This window comes from Dromaius novaehollandiae, chromosome 8, assembly GCF_036370855.1.
Source record: "Dromaius novaehollandiae isolate bDroNov1 chromosome 8, bDroNov1.hap1, whole genome shotgun sequence".
NCBI classification, from domain to species: domain Eukaryota; kingdom Metazoa; phylum Chordata; class Aves; order Casuariiformes; family Dromaiidae; genus Dromaius; species Dromaius novaehollandiae.
Window position 1 is genome coordinate 42,691,389 of NC_088105.1, and position 25,493 is coordinate 42,716,881.

At 41.0% G+C, this 25,493-nt stretch overlaps 1 protein-coding gene across 7 annotated transcripts in view; it reads right to left on the bottom strand.

The window, feature by feature from the left end:
* ERICH3 (glutamate rich 3) overlaps positions 1-25,493 on the bottom strand; it is a 54,252-nt gene that overhangs the window by 11,879 nt on the left and 16,880 nt on the right. For 6 of the 7 annotated variants that reach the window (XM_064516363.1, XM_064516362.1, XM_064516366.1 and 3 more), the window contains 12 exons: positions 24,435-24,560; positions 23,089-23,160; positions 21,079-21,207; positions 20,316-20,399; positions 19,692-19,850; positions 18,092-18,310; positions 14,437-14,617; positions 12,734-12,920; positions 9,766-10,058; positions 7,007-7,228; positions 5,305-5,409; positions 1,358-1,855 (listed from right to left, as the gene is read on the bottom strand). In XM_064516363.1, coding sequence (XP_064372433.1) covers positions 1,358-1,855; positions 5,305-5,409; positions 7,007-7,228; positions 9,766-10,058; positions 12,734-12,920; positions 14,437-14,617; positions 18,092-18,310; positions 19,692-19,850; positions 20,316-20,399; positions 21,079-21,207; positions 23,089-23,160; positions 24,435-24,509 — 2,224 coding nt within the window. In that variant the 5' untranslated portion in view covers positions 24,510-24,560. The remainder of the gene's footprint in view (positions 1-1,357; positions 1,856-5,304; positions 5,410-7,006; positions 7,229-9,765; positions 10,059-12,733; positions 12,921-14,436; positions 14,618-18,091; positions 18,311-19,691; positions 19,851-20,315; positions 20,400-21,078; positions 21,208-23,088; positions 23,161-24,434; positions 24,561-25,493) is intronic. The other variant, XM_064516361.1, reaches the window with a different exon arrangement.

The window sequence follows — 25,493 nt, forward strand, 5'->3', positions numbered from 1 at the left end:
TCTAGAGCCATAAAACTGTGTGTGCTGAATGACAGCATATAGGAATTTGGTACAAATTAAGAACAGTGCCATTGTTTTGGACTAATTCAGTGTCAGATTACTAGCTTGACACATTCAGTTGATCTTTCTTTGGTTTTACACTAGAGTGCAATATGCTGTGCTCTATGTTTTTAAAAGTTCCTTGTTCTTCAACAGCCTTTACTCAGCTCATCTGAGTCTGGTGGTAAAGCTGCTTCAACTGAAGTTACTTTCATCACACAGCTGGAGGGTCCCAGAAGCAAACCTCTTTTAAGACTTCAGCATGACTCAGTGAAGAGTACACTCCTGCCTTTACTTCAATTCCGAATGCATAACAAAGCAAAAGCAGAGCACAAGACAGTCAAAGCAACCCAGCAGCAACAGACTTGCAAAGCACTGAGCACCAGCGTTCACAGATGTTTATTCCATGCACATGGCTTAGATGCATGCACTGCAGTGAACAGAAAGCAACAGAAGCAGAACCAAAAAACACCTGTCCAAACAAAACAAAAGCATGATACATTCCACTGCAAATCCAGCATATGGAAAGATACAATTGGAAGTATAGTCTAGCATGGCTTGTAGCTCTCCTTCTTTATGTCAGCACCACTGCAGAAGAACATTTCTTTACATTGCCTCATTTAACATCATCTAAGACATTGCCCCCATGAACTGGATAACATTTCAAAGCAAGGACTTACATTCTTTCCCCCTCCCCAGATATGATAATGCAAAACCTCGTTCTTGCAGCTAACCGTCTGTTACTTGCTCATTACCAACGCATCATCCATAAACGTGAGGTTGAAACTGCAACATCTCCATTTTACCAGCTAACAGAGGCATCAGACTGATTTGCTGCTTGACAAGAAGTCCATGACAAAGTGCAGTTACAAAACCAGGAGTCAATTGACATAGTTTTTATCCTCATCTGCTGAACTGTGACTCACATTGCATCTTTTGGAATTGTTTTTTAATCCAGTATTACCCACATTATAAAGAGATTCTCCCGACCTGGCATGCAGATTCTCTTACAGATAATAAAGGACATCTGAATCTTATAATATAACCACATGATATATCAGAACTAAATACTGGAGTAAAAAAGAATAGCCAAAGCCTTACACTGAAAACACTAGAAAAGAAACAACAGACCGGGATTACATTCTGGATGGTTATTTAGCTCACAGCAGCACAGAGTATTCTAACAGCCTGACATTGTATACAAAAGCAGTCCAGCACCTACATTTCCCATGCTGCATCATAACTTAGTATAAAGACAAATAGAGAAGCACTTACATGCACTGGTCACATCACAGTTCTGCAGTGGGAATGTACTCACCACCTCCTTCGTCACTCTGAGGAGACTCTTCGTTTCTATCCTCCATTTCCATCATATTGCTTTCCGAAGACACTAGGACATCTTCCTCCCCATCTTCCTTCCCGTCACATGCATTCTTCTCCCCATCTTCCCTTGCGTTACCTTCTAGTGACCCAGCCTGTTTGAGTTCCCCATCAACTTCAGGACCTTGATGCTGTATTGCCACTACATTTTCATGAAAAATTTCAGTGTCTTCCCTTGCTGTTATATCTTCTGTTTCTGTCTTTTCTGCTTCATCTATTCCTTCCTTTTCCATTGCAAAAGTTTCCAGATTGTCCTCCATTCTGAGCAGCTTATTCTCCCCATTCTCATTTCCATAACATGCGTGAGCTGTGTTATCAGCTGCCCTTTCAATATCATACTCATTGCCCTTAACATTGTCTTCCATCTTTTCAGCAGAGTCATCTTCACTGCTACACAGAGTGCTCATGGATGAGAGGGAGTGCGCAGACCTTCTATCTAGAAGTAGCAAATAATTTCATTTTAATATCTGTCACTAAAACATCTGCATTTATTGCCCACTAATTCATTTTGCTACGCACAGGGACAGACCCTCATCTGATATCAATCCCTGAATTACACCATCTGAAGGACACGATGGCAAAGTTCCAATAATTGTACATAGAAGTACATTGCCCAAATGTATCTGTGTTAAAATCAAAGCCATTTAACTTTTTCTTTTGATAATGAAAATTAATTCCATTAGCTCCATCAATCACACAAAAATGTGCTTCTAATATCTAATATGATTAAGAAGGGTTTTAGAATTGTTTCTTGAGCTCTGTTTCACAAAAGATGTCAACAATAATACAAGTCCTTTAGTGCACTCTTATTGTATCAGTGAATAGGATAAAGATCTGTAAAATCACGTGCAAAACACAGAAGGTGAATTGGGATTACGTTGACTACTCCTGTTAACTCCAAAACAAGAACTAAGAAAGTGTGTTTGAATGGAAACTAAATTAGTAGAGTGCCTTGTATAGGCGCCAGGCTATCATTTCAGGCAAACTCTTCAATTTCCCTCAGAAGTAGAAAAGAAAACACAGCCGGGTGCAACTCCAGCTCTCAGTGTGCCTTAACGCTGTTGTGAGGAAGCCACCTGCTCCTCCGGGAAGGTTATTCAGGCATAGGCATATTCTAACTCCATCATCTTTAAAGAGATTGATGGCAAAGATACTGAGTAGTACCAAATACGAGGCAGAGGTACATCCTCCAGGATCTTAACTGCAATGAATTTCACGCACAAACTACTGAAAAGTTATCATCTGGTAACAGCTTCTAGTCACTTCCAGTCTTCATTTGAACCTGAGATCTAAAGATACATATGTTTAGCGTCCCTTGAGTTCGCAGACTCCCAGAAGACATTATCACTCCTAAAGACACTTTTAAGAATATAAACAAACAAGTTCAGGGAGAAAACGGTTCAAATATGCAGTTCACACATTGTACTACGGGAATTGTCAATAATTCTTTTCAATTCATTTACAGACTTCTGGTCCACAAGGGTTTGAATGCCAGTGTCTCTCTTACATGCTCTTTATTTGTGTACGATTCATAATGTTTGCATGCGAAAGTAGTATCTTTGGCTCCTCAGTTACCTGAATATTTTTCTAAAACTCTGTATGCCAGATGAAACTCTGACCCAAGAACCCTAATGAGTTTAGGCACTCTGGAACAGCAGTAATATACGTACTGAACTAAGCTGAGACAAAATGAGATAAGATCTTCTGCCCACTGTATATACTCATAAAATCCAGGTCCCATTAATATTATGTTACTTCCACTATAGCAGCACTCAAAGGTTACAGTAGTGTACTGATTACTGCAAACACAAAAATGTAGCACCTGTGCTCAAAGGCCTGCCGTCCAAAATCTTGTCCTACCAACACTAACACACACGCTCAACCAAAAGCAAGTGAGAAATTCTTTTCCAAAACCTTTACAGGTCTCAGGCTTGGCAAATGAATTTAAGGCATAGGCAACGTGCAGAGTACACAGAAGTTCAGGTCAGAAGGGAGATGGAAGTTGAAGCTAGCAAGAATGAAAGCTAAATGACACAGAAACATACTGTGTGGGTAATCTTCAGGTGTTCACAGGTTTATTACGTTTGCCTCAAAGAGAGAGACAAAAAGGAAGCCTGCACTACAAATGACTAACATGGCACTGCAAAGCAGGGATGATCTGGATCAAAATAAGTTTTATATGGGATAAACACACATTTCAGCCACAAAAAAAATAATACATTCAAATTAACAAAGTATCAAAAATTCACCTAATGACAAAATAAAAGGACAAACAAAGGGGGGGGGGGGGAAACCCAACAAGGCTGAAGGCAGAGCCTTTCTAAATGTTTTAGATGAACGTGCTCTGCTGACCACCTAGCTGTGTATGTACATACCAAAGAGCAGTAGAGTGATTTCAGGGATCTGAGTAGCCATGGTAATTAACAGCAGCTGCAGGTATTCAATAACTTTGCAAATGAGATCACTAACTTAGATGCCTAAATATGAATTCAGGAGCTTTACTGTAGGTAACAGATTTAAGAACGAACGCATCTTTATTACCCTCTGCAAGCCAAGAGAAAATGAGCTACTTATCACTAGCATGATAATCCAATAAAGCTCCCCACAAGGACCGATCTTATCAGATTAAAATACTGAATGTCTGTGCTGACTGACTCCAGGAAACATCTGAATAAAATTCACAGTTTAAACAGTAAGTGACTCAGCCTTGATTACACCAAGCAGAAAAGTGCACTGAGCACATCATGGCTGCATTCGTGTGCGCTGCACATGACTCCATCAGTAGATGCAAGAAAAATTTGCACCCAAAATGAACCTCTCATGGACTAAACTGCTTATGTAGTAACACCCTATTCATGCTAGCCCTGCCACTAATGCCAGACTCTGCGCTACGGAGTGACCGACTCCGACAGACTCTTGCACTACGGAGCAAAAAACCTTACGTCTCAGCGGGGCATTGCATTCAATATTGAAAAATACACAGTCAGAGAATTTCACCCAAGTTACACACTCATGCAAACAGGAGAAAAACAAGAATTCCATCTTGTAACTTCAGCTTCCACCCATGCACTATCAGCATGCCAGAATTGTAACCTGTGGAAAATAGCATGTTCCTGCCCAGAAAGGTCTTATAATCACAGTTTAAAGAATCCCTATTGGAGTATCAATCCTCCACTAATGGAAAATTCAATGGCCTGAGGAAGGGAGTTCCTCTACAGAGGATGCCCAAGACAGTGTACTAATTTCCAAATCTCTGGCACAACAAGATGCATTAATGAAGAGGCAATCCAGGTAAGTGCAAAAGAGCTAGATATTAGAAGAGTTATATGGATTCAATTACAAGAAAAAAAAAATCTAAATATTTAGGATTGGGGCAAATAATGACCCAGGCAGAGGATACAAATTCTTCAAGACAGTAAGTGTAAATTAATTAAATATCCCTATTTCATGATTTGGTGACTTCCCAATAGCTTTTTCTCTTCAGCATAGAAAAATTTATATTGAGTTATTGAGCTGTGGTGACTTGCAGCTTCGTCACATCCCAGTAAAAACAAAGGTGAAAAGGGCAGCCTTCAATGAAGGTCCTCAGTGTACAGGTAGCCATGAAAGGCCCTTACAGTTACCCATTTCTCTCCACCTATGAACACATATGCATCCACACACTTCCACTTGATTATCACACACCGCTACAGACTGATAAGCAGCTGCTTTAAAAAAAAAAAAGAAAAATCACAAAAATGATAATGCCATACACTAACAAGAAGAATGATTAATTGTACTGATTATTCATGAATCACAAAAAACTATTTCTGATTACCATTAGAAAAGAAAAATTCAATTTTTTTGATCACTGCAGTGATTTTATAGGCAAAAAATGTTTCAAACCTGGTTTGAATTTCTGTTGCATTTTATACTTTCTATAGAAAGACTGGATCTTTCTTGCAGCTGCCACTTTTTCACAAACAGCTGTTTTACCTCTGCAAATTTCACCTAGAAATACAAATGTGAAAGTAATGTTTGCATTTAACTTGAGAAACAACTTGCATATTAGGACTGTCAAATGTAAGGAATATAAATGAGTTCATTTTAAAACAGCAGTAAATGGAGAAATCCTGGTATATTATGACAAGCAACAGGCACGTAAGTCAGCTCAGGATCTAAGAGAGTAGTAGAGGAGAAATATGTTTACTACTTAGAGAAGGAAGCCACTTTGCCATGAAGAAGAGACAAGCCAAAAGGTAGGCAGTTCATTTTTTGCTCTTTCACCATGTTCTGGAATTCTCTTATTGCTTCTTTAATAAATGTGAAATTGCTTGCAAGTTTCCTATTGGATTATTTATGAATATGTGCTGCTGGGAATATGTGAAGGCCAACAGTTAGAACATTAAGCATTAAAAGTGCTGATTCAGGAAACTCAAGGAACAGAAAATGCTATTTATGCTACAGAAATTCTTCCAGAAGAGCTTAATCTTTCTTAATTAATAATAGTAGTCCTGTGCACTTCACACTTTTGTACCTACATTTGGCTACATTTGGATCAAGAAATCACAGCTGGTTATACCGGCTCAGACGCTTAACCTATTCACTACCAGACTTGAACTGGGACCCTCAAAAACTTCTTAACTGCTGCAAGTAGAATGGACCAAGGAGTAGATTGCATTTTCTTCTCTGAACCACAACTGAGTGAATGATCTAGCAGGGTATAAAGCTAAGGTTATGATTATTCAGGGTCATTAAAGATCTATTAAATATAGCACTTATGAAAAGCAAGGTATTATATTGTGTTTCCTGATGACTTCTCAGATAAGAGTGCACTCCTCAGAATGTGTAAGTGGTCATGACTTTATGGATGTCAGTGACCATTGACATTACCATTGCCCCAAGTACTTACAGCTAATTTGCTGACTAGCTACTTTTCCATTTCAGCAACTAAATAGGTCAGCAATGTCTAGTTGCCCAGTGAATTTGGTTGTATTTCAGTGACGGATGGTAGAACCAATAAAAACACTTAAAATAGGTATCTTTTACCAATTCAGTAGCCATTGCATGATTTTTCTTTGCCCTTTTCCTAGTTTATACATCATAATAGCACTGCAGCACAAAATTAATATCTGTGTTCCCCCAAATGAAGCCACCAGGAACTGTAAAACGTCACAATGCTGTAATAAAGATGTCAGCCTCCTCTTCCCCATTTCTTCTCACTCACCTGAAGAATATCACAACTGCAGTTGAGAGACACATTAAGCTCTGCCAGCTCAATGAATGCAGTGGGGAAAGGCAGAAAGACTACATCTCAGCCAAAGGTACAGCAGAGTAGCTGACCTGTGCCTTCTCTTCCCAACTACCTCTAAAAGTGGCTGCTGCACAGCTGGGTATCTTTAAGGCAGCAGAAAAATCCCACTGTCCAGACTGTGCAACAAACACAAAGGGTTTGGCTATTTCATGATGACTAACGCCCAAAGCATCGCTTTCATGACACTAGAAGTGTAATACAAATACAGACTCAACATACATTACTGAACATGCACAAAATGTAGAACATGCATCGCCTTGACTGCTATAAGCCTTGGTATGAAAAAAAACTCACCTTGTTTATCATCCTCTGAGTCACTGTCAGAATATCCACCATTTCCATCTTTCTCCCTGTCAGAGGCCTGCAGTGCCTTCTGCAATGAGTTTCTATGCTCTTTTTCATGGTCTAAATTATCTCTCTCATCATCTGAGGAAGACTTTGACATTCCATTCATTTGATCACCAGTCTGTCCTTCTTCATTAACTTCTTCATCTGCTTCAAAATCTTCATCATAGTCTAAAATAAAAGAATTCTACTGTGAGACAGAAAATAGAATTCACAACTACTAAAGTTCTTTTTAAGCAGACAGAGGTTAACCTCATTAACCTCCTCTTCCCTTTGTATTTGCTCACTTTAAAAAAAAAAAAAAAAAAAAACAGGAGAGAATCTAAGACCACAGGTAGGAATTGTAAGAGCACATTATCATAAAAAAGCATCATGTTCTTCATAGAGAGAGTAGCAAAAATGCAATAAAACTACTGAGTGACGTGGCAAGTATCATTAACATATTAAAAATAAAATGAAAAGAAGTTAGCCACTGCAAGGACTAGAAAAATAAAAAGATGAGTTATGCAAACTCAGAAATAAGTGACAGACTCTTATTACAGGGAAATATATTGCTGCAATCACAAAAAAAGTATAAGCAATAGAGGAAGCTGTAGAAAGGCAGTATGTTGTAGTGCAAAGTCAAAAAAATGCAGATTGACAAGGCAAATTAGAAAAGAAGTAGCTTACAAAATAAATTAAGTCCAACTAAAGGGCCCTGCAGAGGAACATTCTGATTACCACACAGTTGAAATGTTCATGCAGATCTCAGGCGAAATTCCGTTACAAATGAAACTTATCCCAGAATTACCATTTTTACATCAATGGGCCCTGGATTTCATTCCAGGTTACTAGCCTGACAAGTTGTAACAGGTGATAGATAACTTTGCTCACACCTATAGTTAAAAAATTTTCTTCATGCATATACATTAAAGAATCCTTCCCTTTCTAGCCAAGGCTGCAGTATTTAAATCCCAGACAGCAATGCCAGTACACGTCGATTTAAAATTCAGTAGTTTCACTGCCACTGCTAGTTCACTGCACATGCAGCAGAGAGATAATCAACCTAAACTGTGAAGGAGAAATGTCACTGCTGACAAGCTAGCTGTCCCTCTTGGCCGTAATTTCTCACCTTGAAGATTAAACTGCTCACCTCTTTTTCTTTCCATCAATGCTTTTAAAGTACTGAAGTGACAGAATGCCAGGGAGAGATGTGAAGAGCATCTGATGCAGAACCAATTAGGCAAATAATTACTCAGACAATGAGAATTAAGAAAATAAGTAGTTTTATCTTCTGCATTAAAAATCAATTGACATTCCAACTGCATTGTTGGAAGTGAGGCCTCCTTAGGTAACTGTCAGAAAGATGCCCACCTCCTGGAAGTGAAAAGGCTTGATTAATCACAAAAACGCATGCATAGGGACTAACAAAAAGGCTGTGCAGTAGCACTACAGAATCATGAAAGTAAAAACAGGAATTGGAAGCAGGAACAAAAGTCTCTCTATGTAAGAGCAACTTACTCTGAAAATACTTTTTAATGAGGAGCGAGTGAAAGAACAGGCAGTGCTAACTGTCTCCTTTCAGGAGCATACAGATGTGTAAACAGACTGATGACAAAAGGGACTGGCTTCAGGTGCTACTGGGGAAAATGGCACATTCTGAGCACGAAGCTGGAGCTACAGCACATCACTTTTATATCACAAACATTATCTTTGTCTGCTACAAGAAACACTCTTTGGGCAAACTTTTGGCAAGTGCAGCCTCCTTCTGGTCTTTCTTTTTAAATCCCTCTCAACAGAAACCAGACAGGACTCAAGCAAAAAAGGCAAGATCAGCCAGCTACAACAGTCAACGGAAGCACTACGTGGAGGGAAAGAGAATGCCTTTCCAGCAGTGCAAAAGCAGAGAAAGCAAGAAAGGTGAGTTGGGAGAGCTGGAGCAGACAGGATGAAGATCTGGAAAAGTGAGGAAGATGGAGGTCAGGATGGGTTCAGGTAGGAGGTGTTTGGGGCAGTTTGGCAGAGAGGTGACTGGGAAAAGCCTTAAGTGAGAAAGCAATTTATTCCCACCGGCAAGAGAGAGGAGAGAATACCAAAATATTTCATCTGGCTCTAAATCCTGCTGACATTTTACTGCTATGTGCTCTTCCCACCTTCTCTCCCCTTCCATGCCTAATGTACAGCCTCCTCCACTCCACCATTCCTCCCCTCCATCTGTCTAGAGTCAGATGGCAGGAAGCTTTTCCACCTCCCACCGCTATGACTGCTTTCTTCTCTCCATTCACCTTATGCTGACATCTTGTTTCCCACAGGAGCTCTTCTTGGACTCACTGTCTCCCTACCCATACACCACAGTCCCATTCCCTCCTTCAGCTCTATTTCCATCTGCCGCTGTTGTCTTTTCTCATAGTTGTCCTGCCACTGTGCCCCACTTTCCTCCTGCTTTCTCATCTACCTCAGGCTCCTGTTTCAGCCTCTCCATCCTTCCTTCTATGCTTTTTAGCTCCTGCAAAACCCTCTCATCTTGTCACTTGGTTGAAAGGAGTCCCACTAAATTTATTGCCTAGAAACAGCCATTAGCCTCTGAGCCGTCTTCACCATGTTCCTCTCACATGAGGTATCCCAAGGGAGGATAACTCCTAATGAAGCTGGAAGCCCACAATCCCATACCTTCTCCCAATTCTCCTCTCCCATTTTTCATCCTCTGTTTGTCCTTTGGAATACTGTACCATTTTTACCAGCGTCTTCCTGACTATCTTCAGTCTCATGATCAGACAGTTCTTTCATTTCTTCTCTTCTGTACTCTCCTGTCTCCATTTTGTCCTCCATAGGTTCCACACTTGCTCCATGACCTGATAAAATGACTAGCATTGAATCTTTGCCTATTTTCTGCTCAGCACTGCTTTCACTCAGCTCCCTGTGTACTCCATCTCTGAGAGAACCTGCTTGCTTTTCAGGGTCCTCCTCCATCTTTCTCTTGGGAGGGGATGGCTTTTTATCCAGGCCCATTGCAATAATGCACCTACAAAAAAAAAAAAAAAAAAAAAAAAAAAAAAAAGAAAAGAAAAAAGAAAAAAAGAAAAGAGAGAGAGAGAGAGAATTGAAAAATACCACGTTTTTCTTTCAGTGAACAATGGAAGGGTCATAGACAGAGTCAGCATTTCATCTCAATATCTGAGGTGAAATTAGGTGCATACCTATGCCTCAGCTTCACCAGACACCAAGGACACCGATAATGTGCTTCTCATTTTGAGAAGCACCCTAAAATTGTGAAATGCTCCACAAACACAGATGCAGTTCCCCCCTGAAAGTAAATACAGCTGTCCCACTGAAAGGTGGCAAATGACATATAAATAGATTAAAATCAAAATTATCAAAGTGTCTTTTAATTTCAAGCCACACCAGGCATGATCTGTGAAGATATTAATCACTGAGAAATGCAAAGCAGCTCCAAGTCAGAGGTGCTTTGGATAGAGATCCTGCTGTAACATCCACTAAAGTGATGACTCAGGTTTTGTGAATAAGCCAGTTTTTATTTTGTCTGTTGGGTCAAATAACTGTGAGGGAGGGAGGGGGGAGATTGAATCTGGACTGATTTTCAATTTCTGTTCTGTTTTTTCTCACCTAGCAGAAACCCAAACAGTTGCAAAACAAAGCATTTAGAATGACTTGTAGAGACAGTTCCTCGTGTCTAAAATGGAGTGACAGACTCTTTAAGCTGATGCGTAGGATGCTCATGTAAGAGACCAGACTTCCTACTCCTGATTTAGTGTTAACTGCAGACATTAAGAGCCACTCTACACCATCTCTGACTGTCAGCACACTGTGCGGTAATATGTTGATTCAGATCTCCTGCAGGCAACGGATGGAACTAAAACTGGAACTCTCATGTTAAAATTAAACCGCTCTACTCTTAGTCACAAGTCTCTGTCAGAAACCATATTTTCCTTCATAGACCACTACAGCCTAAAAACTTTTCCTTCCTCAAAACTGTTTTTCATATGTAAAGCTTCAATGCAATTCCCCTCATGCTGCTCTTCCCTGCAGCTGTTTACAAACTACTGTGAAACGTCCTAAAATTATTCAGCCTAGAAATCTTTCAGTTTTGCAGGCAGAAAAAGTAAGTGTGACAATTTCTGAAAGGAGACCTACTCCCTCAATTATTTGTTCCCAGTATTTTTTCAGTGATCTTTGAGATACTGAAACATTTCTATGGTGCAGAAAAGCTGGACTTAGGCCAGCAGAAAACTGTGTGCAGATCACAGCATCTGTGTAGAGATCACTGCAGTATCACGTCTTTGTGACTCAAAGCCTTAACCTACCAAGGAAAAATCAATTTGGGTCTTTACTGAGAATCAGACTGGGTGTTTGGCGTGTAGACATGAAATCATACTCAAAACAGAAAATAAATACAATTGTATTGGACCTGAAGAAGACGTGAAAATAGTTTCCATTTATGGAGAGAATCTGGCTAAAGGAGATGTTTTTTAGTCAACAGATGATGTCAGCTAGACTGAAGAGAGACAGGACAACAGAGACAGATATCACTAAGTATAAGAGGGCAGGAGGTGCCAGGGAGGAGGCTACCCAGTAAGTAATTATCTGAATCCATTTCTGAATTAATATAGTCTCCTGAAAAAAGTAGCACTTTAGATCTTTATAGAAATTGCAGAAAAGCTGAGATTTGGGCATTTCCTAAACACTATAGCTGCTATATATATTCTGAATTCAGATGCTTTTCACTACTAAGAAAATACTTAGCAATACATTTACATAAATCATGTTTAATGTTACCTTGAAGTACAAAAAATATGGTACAGTACAGCAGAATTTTTTCCCCTCAGAATTCAGTCTTTATCTAAAAAATAAGTATGGCTCTGTGGGGGTTCTCTTGTCTCCATCTTCATCCAACTGTTTGTTGCCGTTTTAAAATTTGCTTAAGGAAAAGAATAAACAAATTTTAAAACTATCCATAGGTGCAAAAGTTTTCATGTCTGACATGACTTTGAAAATCATGCAGAAGGAAGATTTTATTAAAATTAAAGCTTCTTAGAAAAAACTGCAGGTGTTGATCACAGCACTGGCTTTTGCCCCTAAAAGAGAATGGAACTCTGCTGCTCAGATTTGTTGTTTGACATATGGCTAACATCCATTACCGCAGGCAAGGATATCTTACCTACCTCAGAGGCAGAACTGTTTATAAAAACAAAAAACAAAACAAAAAACACCACACTGGTTTTCACAATCACAAAGAAAACTGTGAAAACTACAGTTAACTAAACAGCACTCTTAATATTGGCTTCACCATCACTTCTACCAGAAACATCTAGGTGGCCTATTTATACCACCCTACTTTATTTCTCAGGACTCTACTGTTGATGAATTACTGAACCTCCTGACAACCTGAAGGATCAAGTGCTATGATACAAACACGCTGTCGGTTCAAAATGCCTGTGCGTACTCCACAGAATGGCTGAGGAGGCAGCACAGGAGTCAGCTGACTTTGATGGCATCCTTGCACGTGGGACTGAACAAGAAGCCCCACTTTGCAGATGTTTCAAGGGATGCCCAGGAACAGACCAGGTTCTACAGAGCAGTGGAGTGCCAGAAGGATTTTAAAAAGCAGAAGAAAATGATAAACACTCTAAAAACTGTGCTGCTAAGGCTTTGTGAGCAAAGTGCACTCTGTCTCCATACCTATAGCAAGGAGACGCTCTCTCCACATTGAGAAAACCAAAGTATCCTTGTCTGCCTCCCAGCCTGGAATGCTTCTGATGTTTGTACTCACAGCAAGAGCTCAACCTGTCCACCTGCATCCCATTGAGAAAAAAGGTGAGGCTGAACGGGAAACCATGGTGCCTTTTTGAGATGAACTGAAAGGTCTCTGTAATGGAAGAAAGGAAAGCGTTCAAAGAAAAAGGTTATGATTTACTGTCGGCCTATTGCATTTATTGTATCTCATCAGCATCATCTCCAAAGCACCCATCCCACTGAGATCAGGTCCTTTCGTTCTCAGCTGTATTAATTAGGTTGTAAAACTCTACCTCCTTCAGGCGCAATGTCCTTTTCTCTTTTGAGCCCAGGAGTACCAAGCTGGACACAATGTGATATACATTATCGGTTTGGCCTTTCACTGCTACAGCAGCGACAGAACCCAGAGCCTCCTATCCCAAAAAACCTGGACTCTGTCACTTGCCTTGCAAGGGTGTACGTTAACTGCAGATAGTTTAGAATACCTGGAGTATGTCTACATGGTACAATGTAGTAGTACTTTAGAGCTCCTGCAGTGCCCTACATACGTTCGTCACAGTGCAGCACCTTGCAAAGAGCACAGTCCAGGTTCCAAATCAGTACAGCTGCAACATTAGTGGCTGAACACAGTCTTTCTCAAAGCAACTCTGAGCAGCTGAAATACACAGTTTCTGGAGCTATTTCAGGCTACACTGCAAGGGCACTGTTAAGCATCCAGGCCTTGACGGCCCTGAGGTTGCTACCCTGCTCCATACCAAGAGAGAACTGAGTTGTACTCCCTTTCCGCACAAATCCTGGCATCCCTCCCAAAGTGAACTGAGCACACAAGTAGGGAGAAAGCTGCGCTGTACTTGGTTCCCTAGTAGGTGCAAATGAGGATCAGGACAGCAGGAGCATACACAAAGGACACCTTCCCCACAGCTGGGGGACAGCTGCAATGAATGTCTTTGAACCAGAGCTACACGCACAGTATGGTACATCCAGAACACAACAGGACATACTGCAGCGCAGGGACCTCTGTACCACTTTCCCATATGCGGTGAGAATGCAAGTGCCAAACACAGTGGGTTCTGCGAGCTGGAACGAGGGGTATAATCTAAAGAATCGCTTTTCCTTATAAATGAAAATCTCCCAGCCACCTCCCACTCTCCTTCTCCTGATCCTAATTTCCCAGAACACACTTCTCCTTTTACTGATGATATATAGCAGTGTGGGTAACCCTAAAGAAACTGATGGAGTCACACATGTAAAAGGGATGAGAACTGGGCTCCTACTAAGTAGTCTTCCTTCTGGAATAATAAACAGCATGCACTGATGTATTACAGCAAGTCAGAAACAGATAATGTGTATTCAGGGACAGTTTACTATTGCAAACATTTTATTAACCATACATCTCTATCTAAAATTAATCTAACCCACAGTATTTTGTTAAATCACTCTTCTAAATCCCTTCTTCCGTAATTTGCAAAAGTAATTACAATCTCATTTTCAATCATGAAACAGTAAATCTAGATTTAGTTTGGAGGCAACTGGTATAAAAGTCCCTGGATGCCCATAACTTGACTGAGTTCAGCTGAAATCACACCAACATGTCAGCCATAAAAGATGTTGCCAGATTCAAGATGAGCTCTTCAACTCTCTATCCTTACCTCCTTCCAGTAGCTTGCCTTTGTAGACACAAAGGTTCTCTCCTCCACAGTGCTGCTGATAGACTTTGATTTCATCTCTGTAATCAGTATCATCATGAGATAAATGCACACTTTTTCCTAAAAAGACCATGGTAACAAATGCGTTGCTGCGTAATGAGGGCTTATGGAATTTTCCAGAATTCTAGAGCAGGAAATACACAAAAAATGCATTCAGTTTCCGAATCCTAACAAAAGGTGAACACAAAGATCATATATGTGCAGCATATTTAATAAGTATTAATTTACTTTGTCACTCACTGCATTGAGCACATTTGAATATCAAATAGATCAAAAATGACTAACGAATCCTTAGCCCCAGATCAGCCCTTTTTGTGCCACTCTCCTGATTTTGAAGAGCTGCAGCACTAAGTACAACTATAGCTATCCTGAGCAGATGCATCAAGGAGAGAAGACACTGGCAAGGCACCACTGCAATTGAGCTGGCCACAGCCTCCAGGGACAAAATCAGTCCCTGGGCTTTAGCTGCCCTTACTCACAAAAGAGCATGAATTAGTGACAACTTTGGAAGCCAGAAAAGTGAGGAGTGGCCTACAAGCAACCTTCTCCTGTCAAAACAGGCTGTACTAAGGCAGGCCCAGTGAGTATGCCCTCTGCAGATATTAACAGGACATTCATTTGAATGACCCTGTTTGAAGATCAACATCTACTTAGGAGAGATGGGATCCGTCTCACCAAGTGGGGCAAAAGCATCTTTGCCAATAGGGTGGCGGATCTGGTAAGAAGAGCTTTAACCTGGGAATGACGAGGGAGAGAGAGAGAGTTACAGGGAACACAGAATCAGCAAAACAGGGCCTAAGTGAGGGCACCTCAAGCATCTGCATTTAGACAAGGAAGAGCCTACGAGACAACACTATGGGGAAACCTCTCACACGCTTTCTGGGAAATCGGCACACTTGGGTGCCTCTCTGAAGTGCCTTTATGCAAATGCATGCAGCAGGAGGAATAAACAGGAGGAATTAGAGATCTGTGTGCAGTTGCAGGGCTATGATCTCAACGGGATCGTGGAGATGTGGTGGGATAGCTCACAGGACTGGAATGTTGCAGTGGAGGGATACTGGCTCTTTAGGAAGGACGGGCCAGAAAGGTGAGGAGGGGGAGTCACCCTTTATGTCAGAGAGCAGCGGGATGCATGGAGCCCTGCCTAGTGATGGGGTGACTGAGAGCTTATCGGTAAGGATTAAGGGGCAGACTAACATGGATGTTTGCTACTGATATTTAAGGATCATCTCCTCCAGACGCAAGAACGGTCCATCCCAACGTGCACGAAATCAAGCAAAGGTGGCAAGTGACCTGCATGGATGAACAAGGAGCTCCTGGCAAAACTCAAACATAAAAAGGAAGCATACAGAAGGTGTAATCAGGGATAGGTAATCAGGGAGGAATATAGCAACATTGTCCGAATATGCACAGAAAGGGCATGGAATGCCTAAGCCCATTTGTAGTTTAATCTGGCAAGAGATGTCAAGGACAACAAGAAGGGCTTCTACAAACACATCAGCAACAAAAGGAAGACTAGAGGAAATGTGGGCCCACTGCTGAATGGGGCAGGGACACTGGTGACAAAGGATACAGAAAAGGCAAAGATACTGAATGCCTTCTTTGCCTTAGTCTTTACTGGTAGGACTGGCCCTCAGGAATTCCAGGCCCTAGAGACCAGGGAGAAAGTCTGGAAAAAGGAAGACCTTCCCTTGGGAGAAAGAGGATCAGGTTAGGAATCACTTTAGCAAACTGGACAGATGCAAGTCCTCAGTCCCTGATGGGATTCACCCACGAGCGCTGAGGGACCTAGCTAATGTCATTGCAAGGCCACTGTCCATCATCTTGGAAAGGACATGGAGATCAGGAGAGGTGCCTGAGGACTGAAATAAAGCAAATGTCGCTCCAGTCTTCCAAAAAGGGAAGAAGAAGGGCCCAAGGAACTACAGGGCAGTCAGTCTCACCATGATCCCTGGGAAGGTGATAGAGCAGCTAATCCTGGATACTATTTCCAGGCATATGAAAGACAAGGAGGTGATTGAAAGAAGTCAGCATGGATTCACCAAGGGGAAATCAAGTTTAACTAACCTGATAGCCTTCTATGACAGAATGACTGGCTGGATAGATGAGGGAGAGCAGTGGATGCTGTCTAACTTGACTTCAGAAAGGCTTTTAACACTGTCTTTCATAACATCTTCATAGGCAAGCTCATGAAGCACGGGCTAGATGAGCAGCCAGTGAGGTGGACCGAAAACTGGCTGAACTGCAGAACTCAGAAGGTTGTGACCAGTGGCGCAAAGTCTAGCTGAAGGCCAGTAACTAGCTGTGTACCCCAGGGATTAATACTGGGTCCAATCCTGTTCAACTTATCAGTGACCTGGAGGAAGGGACAGAGGGCACCCTCAAGTTCCCTGATGATACGAAACTGGGAGGAGTGGCTGACACACCAGATGGTTGTGCTGCCGTTCAGAGGGACCTCAAGAGGCTGGAAAATGGACAGAAAGGAACCTCACAAAGTTCAATAAAGGGAAGTGCAAAGTCCTTCGCCTAGGGAGGAATAACCCCATGCACCGGCACAGGCTGGGGGCTGACCTGCTGGAAAGCAGCTCTGCAGAGAAGGTCCTGGGGGTCCTGGCGAACTGCGGGCTGACCGTGAGCCAGCAACGTGCCCTTATGGCAAAGGCGGCCAATGGTAACCTTGAACTGTGGCAGTAAAGCACTCCAAGCAATTCTGAAGGGTGGACACAAATCAAGCATGAAAATACTTGACACCCTTTGCACCACACCTAACATTGACTGCTCTCTAGCATAAGAGATATTCAGAAGCTGTCACAATGTTGAAAAATCTCTGGAATGTAGCTCCTCTGCATTAACATCTAGGAGAATTAATGTTTGCCTTTGTAGCTATCTGCAGAACATGTAAGGAGTTGTTAAACTTTGCAGCTAACTACCACAGAAACCACTGGGGCCAAAATTTAACAAGATGCAAAAAGGGCAGCAAGAACATCCAGTATCATCAGAATACACCTAACAAACAGTCTGGAAGGGACATTAATCTCATGCTTCATAAGAAATTCCCTTGCTCATCGCTTCTCCCTTCATCAAGTGTAACACTACACCTGAGGCTTTCAGTTAAGACAGGCCTTGAACTTCTTAAACTGAGAAGTCTTTTATAGCATGCAGAGGGGCATGAAAAGATTTTGGACTGAAAATCCTTTACATTGCATTGCCTGAGATTGCAGAGACTGGATTCAATGACCCATATCATCCCTCACAATCCTGTGTTCCTACGACTTCATTTCTGTACCTCTGAAGTTCTGGCACCAGTTACTGGCAGAGACAGGATCAGATTGCCTAAGACAGGAAGTCTAAATGGGAGCTCTTACAGCTTTTTGTTCAAGCACCTTTTTTTCTCAACTGATGGAAAATTCCGTATGTTTCAGTATATGGAGGCATGGGCAGCAGTTATATTTTAATAGTTATAAATTTTCTTCATTTCAAAAATTCAATGAATCTTTAGGCAAACTATGTATTCACAAAGTTCAGCATCAGGTAAATACATCTCTGAGGAAGGTAATACACCTATACATAAATGAAAAAGCAGAAGAAAATAACTTACCTTTGTTAAAAGTTGCTCTAAGTCATTTGGTGCAGTGGTAGGACGAAATCGTCGTCTTCTAGGCATCCCATTTCTCACTGCTTTTACACTCTTGCCTCCTTTTTGCAGGGGGGGAGGTGGCACTGGTATCACATAATTGTTAATGATGGGGAGTTGATATGGGGATATACCAGTCACATATTCCATTGAGTTCATAAGTCTTAATCTACTCTTCTCCCCCTGAAAACGCATTTTAACCAGGTTAAATAGGTCATGCAAAAACAGGACAGAGCATACTGAGCTAACCATGGTTTGACTGTTCTTTACATTTAGTAATAGACACACTTCCAGAACAACACTTTAACTTGGTGTTTGCAGTTTTGTTCATGAAAACATTTCTGTTCTCAAACACCTTAATTTGCATAGCAACAAGCACAAATGGAGAAACTAGGACCAGATTACTTGAAAAATCTCACCCTTATAGATATATATAATACTGTAAACCACGTACTATTGGTAACCTGGCAGAGCCTTGATCACAACCAGGCAGAATACTGCACAGTCCCACAGCACTGCTGTGTTCTCTCAGTTGGTAAGCAAATTCCAAAAGAGTCAGAATCTTCCAATAATAAAATTGGTTGGCACCAATTATATAAGGTGCATTTCAAAAGGCTTCTTTCCCATTTGCAGTGGACGTTTAGTTCTCCATCAGGATGAAATGCAGACAGACCAGGGCCCTGAAATGTGCAACAGGTCTAGAGAAGAAATTCTGCAGCCACTACATGCTCTGGATTTGAGCTCTGCATCATTTTTTCATAATCTATGACTGATTTAATTGTTCTATCAGTAACAAGCATTCATTTACTATTTAAATTACCCAGAATTTGAGAGTCAACAGAGATAATGCCAGTAAATTCTTGGGCAAAGGATTGTGACCATCATAATACAGAGTAAATGCAGAGCAGGAGGGCAGATACTCATGTAGATTCTGCCAGTCAGTGGTAGCAGCTCACAGTCACGTTCTAAAATTTTCCAGTCCCATGGAGCTCCTAATGTAAAGCCAATTAACACAACGTTTTTCTAGAAAACAGGAGACAAGTCCAAATCTCTCCTGAAAGTAACTATGTACAGATCAAGATCATTTTTTACTACTCTGAATAGCTCTCATTCCCTGAACTCACTAGAGTGGCTTAATAGGAGGAATGGTAAAAAAGAAAGAAGTAGTAGTTTTTTGCTACTTCACATCTGTAGATAAAGGTGAAAACTTGCAAGACTGCATTCTTGATGTATTAGTGTTAACCAGGTGGCTGCTTCCCTCTCTACATGACAGAAAAATCCATGTAGAGGGAGAACATTTTACACACACACAGATTTTACACTACAAAAGAGAAGTGATCATAATTTGCCTGACTGCAATCGAAGACTGGGCATTAGACCAGTAAGACAATATCTTGAAAATTAACGACACATTAAAAGGGAGAGTTTAAACAAAAGCTGATGATAAATTGCCATTTGGTAGGCATGTTGTCTGCGGCACACAGTTCTCAGAATTACAGCAATAAGCTGTATTATAAAGCTGTCCCTAAAATTACATCATTTACAAAATGAAATATGGCCTTACCCCACTGGGAAACTGCTGATCATTTTCAAGAGTGGGGCTCCTCTGTTTAGAGTCTGAAGTCTTTGGTACTGACCCTACTGCAGCACAGCTGCGAAGTGGCTGGAGTCGAACTGGGCCTTGCATATTTCCTGGAGCGGTATTTGGCCGAGAGGCAGAAGCCTAGAAAAGGAAGGAGATTCAGTGTATAGTTTCCAGTGTGTAGCAGCACCATAAAGAAAGAAATAGTGATGATCGAGACTTTCAGAAGACATTAGTGATTCTGAGGTACCTTCAGGAAACTTAATTTTCTAGTACCTTCTGCATCTGAAAAGCCAAACCCCTGTAAACATCTCTAACTGAGCATGCCAAAGTTGGAGCATCCAAAAAAAACTCTTGGCCATAAATCTAGCTTTTGTTGCTATCTGCTCACAGTGCAGCCCTGAAGCAAGCAGAACAAACTCACGGTGACCACAGCAACGTGCTCTGTATTGGGGACTTCAGCTCATGGGTGCTGAGAGAATGCACAAGGAAAGCATGCCTATTTCTGTTCAATACTCAGTACTTTCTTGACTTTTTTTTCTTTTATACCCTGCAGAATACCAAATAAAAATGTTAAGAATCTTAAAAAAAAAAAAATTAACTCACCATCTCAAAAAATGCAGTCTCCTTGCGTTGGTGCTGATGAGAAGGAGGTCCGGTGTTAAGATCAACTAGAGGTCCATGTGCTCTCTGTATGGTATTGGGAGGAAAAGGCCATTCAGGACTGAAAGTATCTCATCAATCTGCACCAATTATCATTTATTGAAATGGAGAACCAGTTAAAATTAGACTATATATTTGGTCTTTGACGTTAGACTTTGGCTTCATTATATTTCAAGAGTTTATTAATGTTCTTTCTCTGCCCTTTTAACATGAGAGGAAGAAAATTCTGAGTCACAAGAACTCCAAAGCACAGTCTTCTACCATGAGGTTTAGTTTTACTTCACCCCTTCATCTCCCTTTTTGAAAAGATCTCCATTATTTCAAAATTTTACAATGTGTAAACTTGCGCACAGCCACAGTATTTGTTGAGAATACTTAATGTACTGATACAGACCTAGCCTTGAGTAACATGGCAGGTAGAAGAGAGAAAAGAAAGATTAAAGCAGGTTTATCACAAAGTAAAGCTATTTTTTTTTTTTAAGTTCTGATGTGCAACATCAGTTTCTCCAGCTTGCTTTGTAATGATACAATCCTGCAAACAGAAAATTAGCCTCAAGTGGTGCTGGATGAGGCCCCAATCTGGAACAATCAGGGTAGTCAATGCTCTAGATATACCTAGATATATGTAGATATATCTAGGTACATGTGCATGCTTTTGACTGCGTACGTTTAGATAATAGCATATAGAGTATTTGGTGAGACTCACCAGTTGTGAATGACTAGCTCGTTCTCCAGCCACTAAAGGAAGGAGCCCATAATGATTTCTTGGACCGAGTGGTGGATGTGGGGAAAGCACCAGGTTAGCATCTTCCACAGACCTTCTGGACTGTTCCACCTAAAAGAGCAGAGAATTATACCTCTGAGTTACTAAATACTCCACAGAAATGTTTGAGCTGCCTTCTGTCTGGCTTTCACTGGGCAGCTGCAAATAACAATCAGCTTGCTTAGACCTGAAGGAATACCTAGTTAATCATTCTTCCGTTAAAGTGGAGACCCAAAACTGAAAACATGCAAGGAAATCAAGGGAAGAAGGAGAAAAGGGAAAAAAGACTTGTTCCTTCTCTGATTTCTCTCCCTACAGCCCTGTCCAGTCCCTGTTCCCTGCAGTCCAATTCATATGCCCTTGTTTCTATGCATCTCCCAATTCCTGGTCTGACTGAAGGTCTTTGTTTTTTAAATTGGAAGATCTCCTGTAACTCCTGCTTCCTTGCCTTAACTGCTGCTGCCTCTACTTTTTTTTTTTTTTTCTTCTCTGCCCCCTCCACAGTAGACTGACTATCCTTCTGGAAACAGATAGCTATGTCTCTCATCCTCTCTTGCTCAGTCATTTGTCTTTCCTTTTAGACTGGCTATTCAGTCAAACTCACTGAACATATGAGGTAAGAATCAAATTATACTGCTAATGCCAGCCAGGTTCCTGTGTTCCAGTGCAGCATCACTCCAAAGATACAGAATACATATCTACAAGCGCCTACCTTATGCACTCACTGAAGCAAGCAGTTTTGGTTTATGTTCCAAAACTATCCAAGTCTAGAATCCTTTGACGGGGTGCCTTAGTCACACTCCTTCCCCACAGGAACTATGCTACTTCTATTGTGGTGACTTTCTAGCAGCAGATTGCTTTTGCAATTACCACAGCGATCAGGGTTTTTCATGAAAATTTCCTCCTTTCGTTTCCTGATAATTGCTCATATATGTATTATTTAAAAAGATTTGACATTGTTTTGCAGCTACACAAAGAAGCAGCTAGCTTCTCTGTGCACGCTTCCCAATGTGTGCAGGCTCCTAATAAAGAAATAAAATGTTGAGGGTATTGCAGCCAAGATGAGAACAGCTTTTCCGACATCAGTCCAAGTGACTTCATCGGGAGAACCATTGACTTCAGTGGGATTTCCATGACTCTCACAAATACAGAATCAACCTTTGACTATGCAACACCAAAGTAAAGACTTCTGAAACCTCTTTTCATTACTTATGTGCTGATTCTGCCTCTCCACGTGTGTTTTAGCAAACAACTGAAAATAAGAGCTCAATGCTCCACAGCAGTCAAAAGCAAATAATGTCTCAAATTACTAGGAAAAGAACTGACACACATATCTTAAATTATTCATCTGGTCCTGGTTCCTCATTTCAAAACAGAAATAGTAGAGATAGTAAAAATAGAAAAAATGGCAACAGTAATGAGAAGCCTGGAATAGCTCGTGGGGGGGGCGGGCGGGCAGGAAATCAGTAGACTGGGGCTCTTCAGCTTGGAAAACTGAGAAGGATTATGATAAAGGTGCTTAAAAACATGAATGCCTTGGAAAAGGGGAACAGTTACCAACTTTTTCATAGCAAGAACCAGGGAGTATTCAACAGCTTTATTAGACAGCAGATAAATGAATTACTGTGCAGAAATGCAAGGAAGTACTATTTCATACAACTCTTAATTAAATTGCACAACCAAGAACATTGCAGAATCAGAAGTCTAATTCAAAAGAAATCAGACACATTCATGGAAGTCCCTGAATTGCTGGATGATGGAAGAAGGACATGTATCCTGGGGCAGGATCATCCTCTACTTGCTTATTTATTTTACTTGTTCCATTAGCATCAGCCACTGCTGGAGACAGGATACTTGGCTCAATGAATCTCTGGCCTGACTCATTACGGCTATTGTTTAACACAGCAGAAGACTGCCATGGCCCACCAGTACTCAGTACCACTTAAGCCTTACCTTGATTTTTTGCACCCTTTCCTTCCTCACAAAATTTTCAAGTTTCCTTTTTATTTCCAGCTGATGATGACGCTATCAATGCAAGAGAAAGAGAAATCTCATCAATGGCCATAACAAGATGTCAATGAATACAAGAACATTTGCTTCTGTTCTGCCTATCACTTGCCTGCTCCCTGGTCATTATCCTCATTGAAGCCTATTATAAAACTAATATTGATTCAATCCATTTGCATTATACCTGTGTATGTTAACATAACTGAGCATTTTTAAAGCTATAGAGGCCAACTCAACTCTTCTATTTTAAAAATGCAATACATACGTAACAGGAATGTACCCAAACTTTGTACTCAGTTAAGACACATAATTATTTTTCAATTATTTTCAAAATATTAAAAAAAAAAATTCAAACAAATGAGGTTTGTGAATACCCATCTCATAATCTATCAATTTGAATTAGTTTTACCCTTGTGTGCAGTAAGAAATAGGTGGATTTGGGTTTATCCCTAAAGCTGTCATCTCAACACTTCAGCTGTAACCTTTGTATTTGTCATACGACATCACCATTCAAAATGACATGATCTCTTTGGAGTAATCACTTACCGTCGTCTGCTCTGTGGTCACTGTATGCCTACATCTACTGGGGAAAAAGGAGAGGAGCAGACGAGGGCTTGAGTAACTCTGAGAGCTCCAGCTGATTTCTTTAAACCTTTATTGCAGGTGGGACGTACTCCTGAACTGTAGCAGTAGCACAGTACTTTTTCCTCCACCCCTTTGCCCTCCAAGGACTGCTCATCCCTCATGTATGAAGTGGGACCATCTGGGATACCCTGCACTTATTTAACAAGGCACAGGCTAGAGAGGACATGGAGATGGTGTTCCATGGTTCCCCTGTAATATACTGAAGCCAATTCACCCAGTGGTTTGCCCCTGAAAAAATAGCTAAACAAAAGCTTTGCTTTCGGAAAGACATGGTTACCACCCACCCAGTCTAGAGCAGAGAGGGTAGGATCCTTTCTCACACACTATTCAGCCTCTTCTTTGTCCGTGTGGTAGCAAAACACTAAAGAAAATCTTGCCTTTAACTAGTGTAATATAATCTGTAAGAAAGCACTTGTAGTGTAATGACTGGTGCCCTACAGAGGCCAGTAAGAACACCATCTCCTCAGTACTGAGCTTGCTCGGGCCAAGGCTTAGCATACGTTACAAAAGATGTAGCATCTGATAGAATGAGCTCCAAAAGCAATCAATATTCAGTAAAACTACTAGGTCTGGTCTCTCCTGTGCAGCAACTAGCCGGCAGCAGGAAAGTATCTGAAAAGGCTTACATATCACTGGTAAACGCGTACCTCCATGTCAAGGACCTTATGAAATATGGCCTGAGCCAGGCACTCCTGTACATATTTTTGGTGATCCCTCCTCATAGCATTTAGCTGGTATTCTTTCTCAGATATTATTCTTCCACTCTTTGAGATCTGTCGTGAACAAACAAAATGCAAGTAAAGAGAAGAGGAAAAGACAGAACAAAGTACGTCTAAACACAGCACAATATCCCAGGAGGACAACTTTCCCTCCCCAGTTATCCACCATCTCTGCTGCCAGGCTGCTGAAACCCACCTTCCCAGCACAGAATTGTAGTTTCTTTGACCCCAAGGGCCCCACCAGCCAAATGCAGGTGAGAAGCAGCCACACTTTATAGGACTGAGCCTTACTCATGTGCCATTGCCAAACTCACCAGAGGGGAACTGACTACTTGCCTCCTGCTGTGTAAGGGCTGCATCTGCCCCTGCTAAACAGAACTACACTCAGAAGGAGTGCTAAGTATTTTTAAACATATTCAACATGGCCACCTTTACCAAATCCTTCAGTTTCCCAATAAACACTTTTAAAAAATAAAATGGAAGCTATTTAAACCACTACTAGAGTCAAAGATGCAACTGGAATGTGCTAAATTCACTTATTTCACAAGCTACAGCTTAGATTTCACAGTTTATAAATCTCAGGATAATCAATCTGATTCTGTATAATTACAAACTGAGAGATTTTGCAGAGAACTCCAAAAAGCAAACAGAAATACAAAAAGAAATACTGAATTTATCATAAACTCTCCAAGAAATGTTGTCTTCTGTCTAAATGTGAAATACAAGCACAGAGACAAACATTTTCTTATCAGCATAACTTTGTAGTAATACAGTGCCATATGTAACGACTTCCTGAAACTGCCACATGCTCAGGGCTACACCAAGGCTCTTTAATATTTACATACATATCAATCCATGTCAGTCACTGTTTCCAGTTCCACAAATGTAAGTACCAGGACCATGCATCATACAAGGGGATTACATGCATTATGAAGACAGACAGATCCTGTTTCAAATAAATCTTTTTAAGTCTTTCAGAGTTCATGT